Below are 11,376 nucleotides of genomic sequence, written 5' to 3' on the forward strand. Positions count from 1 at the left end.
TCGACCACATGACTTGGCCAAATTGGGGTGACTTGAAGTCAGATCCCAGGTCGCCCCAGTGTGAACCGGCTCTTAGGTATGAATGAAGCCTTAGTAAACCAACCCCATAGTATTCTTACAAGAAGTTTTTCAAATAAACCCAATGGTATTCATACAAAATACTAAAACTTAGCCCCTATTAACTATTTTTCTAGGACTTCGTCATCTGACAGACATCAGAGCCCAGAAGATAAATTGGGGGAGGAAAGAAAAATAAGAATTTCAGATGCATCAATATGTTTAGAAAATACTAGTTGACTGGCTGTCATGCCGTTTTGTCTATATTCCCCTTGCACACGTTCCTGGGAACAAGGCTCGTCGATAGCGGGTGCTGAAGTGACTACCAGCTGGTTACTGGAAACATCATAGGCGAATGCACATATTTGCCAGCACACCGAGGAGCCTCGCAGGACCCCTTTATCAGGCATTGATCACATGCCTGATGAAGGGGTCCTGCGAGCCTCTGAAAGTTGCAATTGCTCTTATATATTGATCTTTCTGCAATAAAAACCTTTGAATGACATTTGAGGATCCTTGGTGTGCTGGCGAATGTGTATTTATATGGCTGTTATGCTGTTCCCCTGGTTTTACTACAATTAAAGTGATAGTAAAGGGCGATGACAAATATTCCTAAAAAAATTCTTGTGGTGCGCGTTTTTTTTTTTATGCCGTTACATGTAGGCAGCCCATTCTGAATGAATGAGCACTGATCAAATGTTGGTATTCCGACATGACCGTTAGACAGCAGTACACACGGAATAAAAATTATACCCTACTTTACTTTGTACAGCTCTGTGAAATGGTTTTACATTCCTCGAATCAACAAAAAATATATATATATATCTCATACCTGTGATCTGTTTAAAACTGAAGTTGTAAGATGTGCACTCTAAAATTAACATACAAAAGATACAGGGATACATTTCAGCAAAAAAGGCAATGTGGTGCAAGTAAAATACAGATGAGGGATAACAAGTAATGTGGCAGGAATGGACTGACAGCTGCTCTACAGAAGGGTCATGTATTGTCTTTTTAGGGAATTCCTCTCTGGCTTGATCCCGTGAAGCCCGCCTACCCCACTTAAATTCCAGCCTATTTCTGTCACTTCCCTGATATGCAGACATGAACACATCACTTAACGCCTTCACTGCTACAAGAATCTTAAAGACTTTCCATGCCGTACATTCAATTTACCTCATGTAAGCATAGGAACAATAAGATGGTCATTTTGAAATACAAATCTAGCCATTTTTTTTTTTTAAACGAAAGCCTGTGTTCTAACTAGGCTATTTATTAGTCCAGGTTAGTTCATCTTTCAAAATAAATAAACTGCTTATGCAGGTAAGGAACACCTTTAGATGAAAACCAGATGTGCAGCGTTGATTGAAGTTGAAAAATATGTCACTCTGAAAGCACCCGATCTCGGAGGCTAAGCAGGGTCGGGCCTGGTTAGTACCTGGATGGGAGACCGCCTGAGAATACCACGTGCTGTAGGCTTAAAAAATAAACTTTGAAAAATAACCCTATACTGCAGGTGTAGGCCAATTTACTTGCCTGGTCAAAAAGCTCTCAGAAATGGTGTCTAACAGTCATGGGCTTGTTGCTAGGAGGTTGTTAAAGCGGGGGTTCACCCTATATAAAAAAAAATATATTTATTTTTTTCCTCTAGCATTACATTCGGCATAGTAGCGCGAGCTACAGTGTGCCTGTCTATTTTTTTATCCCCGTACTCACTGTGCTATTGTACATTGAAGATTCCGGGGAATGGGCGTTCCTATGGTGAGAGAAGGTGATTGACGGCCGGCCCTGGCACGTCACGCTTCTCCGGAAATAGCCGAAATAGGCTTGGCTCTTCACGGCGCCTGCGCATAGCCTGTGCGCAGGCGCCGTGAAGAGCCGAGACCTACTCCGGCTGTCTTCGGGGAGCGTGACGTGCCAGAGCCGGCCGTCAATCATCCTCCCTCTCCATAGGCACGACCATTCCCCGTGGGAGTCCGAATCTTCATGTACAATAGCACAGTGAGTACGGGGATAAAAAAATACAGACAAGCATACTGTAGCTCGCGCTACTATGCCGAATGTAATGCTAGACTGTTGTTAAGGAGGGTGAACCCCTGCTTTAAGGTGAAAAAACACCTTGCACTCTCGGGCCCCCCAGCCCCCCCGTTTTACTTACCTAAGCCACAAAACTCCTGGGCTCAATCCCGCAATGGTTTCCCACTGCTTGAGGTGGCTTATCATTGGAGACTGATAGCAGCGCAGCCATTGGCTCGACACTGCTGTCAATCACATCCAATGACATGGCGCGCCTGGGGGCAGGGCCGTGTGATAGTTGGCACCTATAGCTGCCGGCTGTATCACGGGAGGGCACCAGCTGCCGAGGGACAGCTGCCGAGGGACCCCAGAAGACCAGGAACGAACTGCACAGTGGAGGTAAGGCCCCTTTCACACCTGCGGACCGTATGTCCGCTTTTTCATCCATCTGTTTGCAGATGAAAAAGGGACATACATTGGTCCCTATGAGATTGCGGGTGTCAGCGGATAAACATCTGCTGACACCCGATCTCGTCCGCCTCTGCAATGATCCGATTCTGCAGATGGAAGAAAACCCTATTTTTCCTTCCGTCTGCGGATCAGATGAACACGGACATACGGTCCGTGTTCATCCGATCCCCCCATAGGGGAGAGCGGAGAAAAGACAGGGCGGTCCCTGCACAGTGTGCGGGGACCGCCCTGTCATCCACCGGCTCAGCGGGGACCAACGGAGCGATCCCCGCTGAGCATACGGAGGCGGATCATTACTGATCCGCCCCGTGTGAAAGGGGCCTAAGTATAACACGTTTGTTATTTTTTTAAGGTGATGCCTGGCAATACTTCTTGCGTCCACCAATATACTTTTTAAATCCCTGCGCAAGTGCGCATATGGGCTCTTTTCCTTGTCACAGTAGCTTTTTATTATGGTGGCGAGGACCCCCAAAACAGCAACAAATTGACAGATGGAGTAACAGAAAAGTGACAGACTCCCTTTTTTTATGTACATTATAGGAGCATAACTTAAAGGAAAAGCATATCTTTGGATGCCACAGTCTTCTCCGGGAATTCTCCCAGCCAGGGATGTACATTAGATTCCCTTTACTTTCTACAGGAGGACTGCCAATTTTTGAGGCCAGCATGCAATAGCTATCCCATAGAACAGAACCAGTAGTCTAATAGACCTAGATGGATCATCAGGGAAAATTTCCATATATGAACTGTGTTGCACACACTGGCTGCACAGAAAAGATCTCTCAGGAATGTTAAGGGGTGAGTGGTACCTAAACGTAGAATTATCCCTATATAGAAGCCTGGAAAGCATTCTACTTGCTATCAGCAGATTGCTGGTGCCATGCAGGTCTCCTGCAGACTGTCGGTGTAATCTGTCTGCCAATGCATCATACGGGCAGGCAGTTTCATACTGCCCGGAAGAATCCATGAACTACCAGAGCGCTCAACAGCACCATGGCAGTTCGAGGACTACAGGCTGATAGCCACAAAGGATTATAGTTCATTCATTCACAAAAAAAAAAACCCTCCCCCCTACCTCCTTCCCCTCCCCCTTCCCGGCTGGATTCACACTTGTGTGTTGCGTTTTTGAGCTCTGGTTTCTTTGCCAAGTTCTCAAACAGTTGTTCAGCGGTTCCTTTGCGTTTTAGCTGCAGATTTGCTGACCTGGGAGAGGGGAGGGAAGTCTCACGTCACAGTCTCGGGGCTTGATGGGACTGTGACGCCATAAAGGGGTGGGGTCACCAGGTGACAGCACCCGGTGACCATGCCTCATGCCTATACAAGTCAACAACATGGGAACAGGGTGCTTTGGGGTGGGAGTGCCTGGTACGGTTCAGGAGGGGTGTCGCTCGCTCGTCCCCACCCCCTTTCCTGACTGGCCGGGCTGCGTGCTCGAATAAGGTTCTGGTATGGATTTCGGGGGGACCTCCACGCCGTTTTTCCGGCGTAGGGGTTCCCAATAAAATCCATACCAGATCTAAGAGCCTGGTATGCTCCTGGAGGGGAACCATGCCGTTTTTTTTATTTGAAATTTGGTGTGGAGTTCCCCCTCATGATCCCTGTTCAGAACGGAACACATGTGCGAATCAGATGCGTGCCCATAGAAGATAATGGGCCTCAATTCGCACCTGAGCACACGTTTTTAGGGCAATGGGCAGTTCGAATGCATCGCACATATGTGAACCAGCCTCATCAAAATCAATGTATTTTATGTTATGCAAATTGGATGCGGTTTAAGCGCAACCAATTCGCATAGGTGTGAACGGGGCCTACAACTTATCTTTTCCCTCTCCAATCCTCCCCCACATTCTTCTCCTTCCCCCATTGCCCTCCTTTCACTTCCTCACCCATACACATCACTCACTTTTTTCGTCCCTAGAATATCTGCATCGGTCACATTCCCTCACTTCCAGTCCATCCAAGTGCATAGTCTACCTATTCCAAAAGCCTTACCCTATCTATTTAGATACCAGTTCATTGACTTGTAAACCCCCCCCCCCCCCAGTCGCAGCGGGGGACCCTTTTCCGGCAACGTCCTGTGCTTGCCGGGGTTATAGGTAAGCAGCTCTGCCCTTTTTCCCCCCCTTATATATTTTGTAATTGGTATTATTGAATGAAATGTTGTTACTACTTTGGTCAATTGTATTGTTATTGATCATTTGCTAATCAAATTACAGATATCCTCCTGACGAAGTGGCATTAGACCACAAAACTAGTTGAGATGTTATCCGTGATCAACTATCCCACTGTGATCTTCCCTGTTTGGGGACCATTATTTGTGATAAACATGGATTGTTACCATGCTTTTAGTCTGTATTTGAGCATTTTTTTATGTTTTCTTATTTTTGTATTAATAAACCTTTATATATATTTTTTTTTTTACATACTGTATCGGTTTATATACTTGAATTTACCTTGTAAGGAGTCCAATTGCTTCTGTTCTCTAAGGAGGCTTGGTTGGGGACCAAACTCCCGACCCTTCTATTTCTACATTTCTGAATAATGGTACTATTATCTATACTCCCTTTATTACAATTATTCATATAGAGGCTAACTCTGTTTTTCAATCCTCAGAGGGAGTTTGGAAGGCAGCAAGGAGGCATATTGCCTCCTCAAGGCCTGTTTTAACCGCTAAACAACCACACTACAACTTTGTAGTTGTATGCAGCTACGGCACAGCCTTGTTCAGTTGAATTGGTTGCACTTGGCAGGTGTTTTTAAAGCACACCAAGATTAAATATTGTAAATGGCTCTTGTATTAAGACATGGGTTTACTTATCATAGGGTACTATTATAAAGCACAAGTTCACCTTCAGCCTAGGTTCACACTGCTGCGAATTCAAAATCGCGGTTTTACCGCGATTTCGGCCGCAATTAAATGTAAATCACGGCCCGAAATCTCAAAAAGTAGTACAGGAACTACTTTTTGAAATCGCAGATGCGGCGTCGCACTGATTAGGACAGTGCCATTGCCGACAATTGCCGCCGATTTGAAATGCGATTTGACATGTCAAATCGCATCTCAAATCGTTCCAAATCGTACCCAGTGTGAACCAGGGCTTAAGAACATATTACATGTTCCATTTTTAGGGTGGAACATGTAACATGCTCCCACTCCTGCAGCCACTTGGTGATCTGTGTTACAGCAGTACGGGGAGAAGTTCCCCATATCAGCTGTCTTATTAAAAAGAGTGTGGCCGTGCCAGGCTCCGCCCACGTGGCTGTGTTATTTATTCACTGAGTTCTGTGAATGAATGAACAACAAGTATCGACATCCTTTGTGGCCATCAGCCTGTAGTCTTCGAACTGCCTCGGCGCTGTTGAGCGCTCTGGTAATTAATTGATTCTTCCGTTCAGTGTGAAACTGCCTGCCTGTATGATGTAACAGGCAGAAAGATTACAAAGACAATCTGCAGTAGACCTGCATGGCACTAGCAATCTGCTGATCGCAATTGGAATGCTTTCCAGGCCCCTTAAAAAAAAAATACAAATTTTTACCTGCCAAAAAAATAAATAGAAAGTGCATTTATTTAGTTTAAGAGGTGAACTTATCTTTAAAACTGGAAAAATATATACACACACACACACACACACACACAGTATCTCCCGATCTTTGCATGCACGTTAAGTATCTAGTTTTTATACGTGCTAAATGATGTAATGACAGTTTCATAAAACCTGTAACAAAAGCAGGAGATACCAGGTAGCCAACCTGTGCCAATATCAGAGCTGAACGAATTCCTGGAGTTCGTCTGCTGTTAATGATTGCATTTGTTCAAAGGTCCGCTAAATTCCCCCGATAGCTACATGGGTGAACTGATTGACTAACATCTACAAATTCCTCAACTTCTGCACCCAAATAAAGTCTATATCACAAGATATTAAACTAATCAAATTATTCAGAATGAAGTATCACATTAAAAGATTTGGTGTAAGGATACATTAGATTAGAATCCGCTACTTTCTTAAGAGCACATAGAATAGTTTTGTAAATTCCTCGGTCAACATTTTGAAACCATTTCATTGCCAACTCCTTATCTGAAAAGGCTTAAAACATGTCCATTAATGGACAAGAAGACTCAAACAAACTTTCATAACTGAGCCTATTCATTTGATTCAAATAGCACACAGATTATCCCTCTTCAGCTGTCCTCCAGGAATATGTCACTGTCACTCATAGCCCTCCAGGTTCTGGTGGCTGTGTGATTCCAGAGACACCAGCTGACAACTATCCATTTATGGTTAGACAGGGCACCACGACAAGACACTCCTACGTGTACAGTAATTCAGGGCGGGTAGTATGGGCTGTCCCTGACAGTGCCATATTTGGGAAGGCAGATGGGGGCTCCCAATGTATTCCTAAACTAGGGAAGGGAGCTACAAGAGGAAAAAAAGGGAGAGGGGCTAAGAAGGAATATAAAAAGGGCTTGCTCAGTCAGAGAAGAGTGGCATTTGCAGCTTATATCACCTGTCTTTCCAGTTAACACGCAAGATCCCTGCTACATTCAACCATGTGTGACGACGAAGAGACCACTGCTTTGGTCTGCGACAACGGCTCAGGCTTGGTAAAGGCTGGATTTGCAGGAGATGATGCACCAAGAGCTGTATTCCCATCCATTGTGGGTCGCCCTCGCCACCAAGGTGTCATGGTGGGCATGGGACAGAAAGACTCCTATGTTGGTGATGAGGCCCAGAGCAAGAGAGGCATCCTCACCCTGAAGTATCCCATCGAGCACGGCATCATCACTAACTGGGATGACATGGAGAAAATCTGGCATCACACATTTTACAATGAGCTTCGTGTGGCTCCAGAAGAGCACCCTACTTTACTTACTGAAGCACCACTAAACCCAAAAGCCAACAGAGAAAAGATGACACAAATCATGTTTGAGACCTTCAACGTTCCTGCCATGTATGTTGCTATCCAGGCTGTCCTGTCTCTGTATGCCTCTGGTCGTACAACTGGTATTGTGCTGGACTCTGGAGATGGTGTCACACACAATGTCCCCATCTATGAAGGCTATGCCCTGCCCCATGCCATTATGCGTCTAGATCTGGCTGGTCGCGATCTTACCGACTACCTTATGAAGATCCTTACAGAGCGTGGGTATTCCTTTGTGACAACAGCCGAAAGAGAAATTGTTCGCGACATCAAAGAGAAGCTGTGCTATGTAGCTTTGGACTTTGAAAATGAAATGGCCACAGCTGCCTCATCCTCTTCACTAGAAAAGAGCTACGAGCTGCCCGACGGTCAAGTCATTACAATTGGTAACGAACGTTTCAGATGCCCCGAGACCCTGTTCCAGCCATCTTTCATTGGTATGGAATCTGCAGGTATTCACGAGACAACCTACAACAGCATCATGAAGTGTGACATTGACATTCGTAAAGATCTCTACGCCAACAACGTTCTCTCCGGTGGAACCACCATGTACCCAGGTATCGCTGATCGCATGCAGAAGGAAATCACTGCCCTTGCTCCAAGCACAATGAAGATCAAAATTATTGCCCCACCTGAGCGCAAATACTCTGTCTGGATTGGAGGTTCCATCCTGGCTTCACTGTCCACTTTCCAGCAGATGTGGATCAGCAAGCAAGAATATGATGAGGCTGGACCTTCTATTGTCCACCGCAAGTGCTTCTAAATGCGTTTATACGGTGCAGTATTCTTTATTTTTAAGGCTATGCCTTAAAACAGAGACATTACATAACTTGGGGACTTCTTTCTAAAGGAGAATTAAGTCAGGTGTATTTTACCTCACGCACTGTCATTTTTTTCAAATATATACACGTATTTATTACAAAGGTGATAAAACAATTCGCATGTAAATGTTTATAAGATTTGGGTGTAATACTCATTCCAAAAACTGATGTTAAACTGCTGCTATGATGCCAAATTAAAATATCTCAACAACTCATATTTGTTTTATGGCTTTTTTTTTTTTTTTTACAAGCATGCAAGTAGCCAGTCTCCAGAAATGAAAGCATACGAGTTATACATTACACAATACAGTCAAAGGTTTGCAGTGTCTAACCGTGTTCTTCCTTTGTGTAAACTGCTTCTTTTTATTACATAGCGTTTTTTGATGTTCTCTGTATGCATTTACAGATATATTCACCCTAAAATGCAGCAAGCCTAAGAACCTACTTTCTACCATCCTACACATTTATAAACCATCTCTAGCTTGTTCATAGAGGTTTGTGTCACAGGGAAAAAAAATCAATTGTAATTGCAGTATTATGTTACATGGACCCACCATTTAAAACAGAAGCTAGGCTTTCTAATGTTATATTGCATCACTAAGGGATACATTTAGGAAAACAAAACACGTGAATTATTCCAAAGGGTACAAGCAGGGTGTGCATTGTACTGGCACAGAGGCATCCTAAAGCTCAAGAAAATTGTGTAAAAAAAATAATAATCTGGTGTTCTGCCAACTACATTGAAAGGGGTCACTAAAGCAATCTCACATACATTAAAACGAATGAACCTTTAATTTTCTAAAATCTCTGGGGTTTTTGTGGTTAGAAAAAATGTACATGCAACGTGTTTCCCCTGGTCCTGGAGTTTGAAGTAACGTGTCTATGGTATGCTGTTTATTTTCTCAATTGTGCCATCTTTACTTTGCTATAGCACTTCTCTAAATGACAACTATAGGATTACACCCTTGTGGGAATACGTTTACCTCCTGCAGCCTGAAATGTGTCACAGCTGCTGCTTCAACTGTCCACTTGGTCATTCACTTTAGTATGTTCAAACCCACAAGGAGACAGACACTGCTGATTCCCAAGCTTCCAACTCAGAGAAACACACATTAATATCCTCCAGAGATCTGATAAAGGGCTCTCAACTACATGGCATGTTGGTGTGATTCATGATGGAATGCTTTATTATTCCATCTGAATATGAAATATGTTCAAAAAGAAAAGGAGGAGGAAAAAACAAAAAAAACACAACCACTTTCAACTTATAAGACTTAACCGGCAGCACAGTGCATTTATTAATGGGTGTTCATACATTTCCTCAAGTAATTTGCAGGCAAAGCCAAATAAATACAATACAGAGAACTATTGGTAAATGTGTGGTGGTCCTTAGCGCTAATCAAAGTGGAATTGGATGAGTAAATACAAACGTGTATACAGTATAATTGCTGCTGCAATCTAAAGTGAAAACAACTCACTGTGTATAGATAAGAAACAAGAAAAGTGATGAGCGCAAAAATAATAAACAATCTAGAAAAATGCTCATTAGAGCCTATACATCAATTAAAGTGGTCAAAGTGCCAAACCTAGTGGTCAATAATCAAATACACGAATGACAAAAATCATAATTATCAATACAGAGAACTATAAAAGTGTAAAGTGACATTAAAGAAGACAAAAGAATTTGGAGATTTGGAGGTGGCCGAGAGAAACAGAAGGTACTTTTTTGGGTTAAGAACGCATACTTGAAGATCATTTCTTTCTTTTAAATCAAATTCATGTCATTTTAACCACCTGCCGACCACCCATAGCAGTTTTACTGCTGCAGGGTGGCCGCTGTGCGCAGAACCACGTGTGTATATATATATACACACACCCGTGATCCCGTACTTCCGGGGTAGGGGGCGCAAATGTGCGCCTTGGTCTCGCTGTAATTATACACAGCTGATCGGCGGTGTCCAAATCAATGTCAGACGGCACTCAACGATCATCCTGCAGAGAGACAGAACAGCATTTTGCCTACGTAAACAAGGCAGATTGCCGTTCAGACAGGAGGGAAGGCATGGATCCGGTGTCTCTGCAAATCTGGGACACTAATCCATGTCTTCCAGTAGCAAAAGCACCTCTCACAACACAGTAATAAAACCCACGCTAGGCACACAGGAAATCCTTTGATTGCCCAGATGTTAACCCCTTCCCAGCCAGTATCATTAGTACAGTGACCATGCATATTTTTAGCACCGATCACTGTCACTGGTTCCCAAAAAAAGCCGCAAATGTCAGTGTCCAATTTTCTGCTGCAATATCTCAGTCCCGATATAAGTCGCTGATCGCCGCCATCACTAGTAAAAAATAAAAATTCCATACATATATTCCATAGTTTGGAGAGGCTATAACAAAGCAATCAATACACGCTTATTGCAATTTTTACTAAAAATATGTAGCAGAATACATATTGGCCTTAATTGATAAAGGAATTTGTTTACTTTTTTTTATTGCAAAAAATCTATATATATTTTTTCCCCCCAAAACTATAGGTTTTTTTTTTTTTGTTTATAGCGCAAAAAAAAAAAAAAAAAAACGCAGAAGTATTCAAATACCACCAAAATAAAGCTCTATGTTTGGGGGGGGGGGGGGGAGGACATAAAATGTTATTTGAGTACAGTGTCGAGCAACAGCGTAATTGTCAGTTAAATTAACGCAGTGCCGTATCTCAAAAAAATGGCCTGGTCATGAAGTGGGGTAAATCTTTCAAAGCTGAATGTTCTCTAAAAATAAAGTTTACCCAGTCACCCTGTATAGGCCCGTAAACATGATGAGAATATTGGAGGGAAAAAAAACTCCCACATTTGGAGCGATTGCACAATCCCATCGTTCGTACACAGCTTTCGAGAGCTGATCACTACAGCTCATGTGAAAATATCCGAAGGGACAAGCACAAAAATGTTTCTCATGAGATAATAGAACGAACAATTTTCATGTAATTAGTATGGCATTTGTACAAAAAAAACATGTTACCAAGACCACACAATCACTGAAACTAAAAAAATCCATTACATCACAGGGAAAGACAGCTCAGAAACTGGAAGT

The 11,376-nt window shown here is 43.1% G+C and overlaps 2 protein-coding genes across 2 annotated transcripts in view; one reads left to right on the forward strand and one right to left on the reverse strand.

Annotated features, from left to right (window-relative positions):
- MED13L (mediator complex subunit 13L) overlaps positions 1-11,376 on the reverse strand; it is a 191,541-nt gene that overhangs the window by 105,242 nt on the left and 74,923 nt on the right. The window lies entirely within an intron of this gene.
- LOC120938933 (actin, alpha cardiac muscle 1) lies at positions 7,016-8,501 on the forward strand. The gene has a single exon (XM_040351919.1). The coding sequence runs from the start codon at positions 7,095-7,097 to the stop codon at positions 8,226-8,228; it is 1,134 nt and encodes a 377-aa protein (XP_040207853.1). The 5' UTR covers positions 7,016-7,094; the 3' UTR covers positions 8,229-8,501.

The sequence above is a fragment of the Rana temporaria genome, chromosome 1 (genome assembly GCF_905171775.1).
Source record: "Rana temporaria chromosome 1, aRanTem1.1, whole genome shotgun sequence".
NCBI classification, from domain to species: Eukaryota; Metazoa; Chordata; class Amphibia; order Anura; family Ranidae; genus Rana; species Rana temporaria.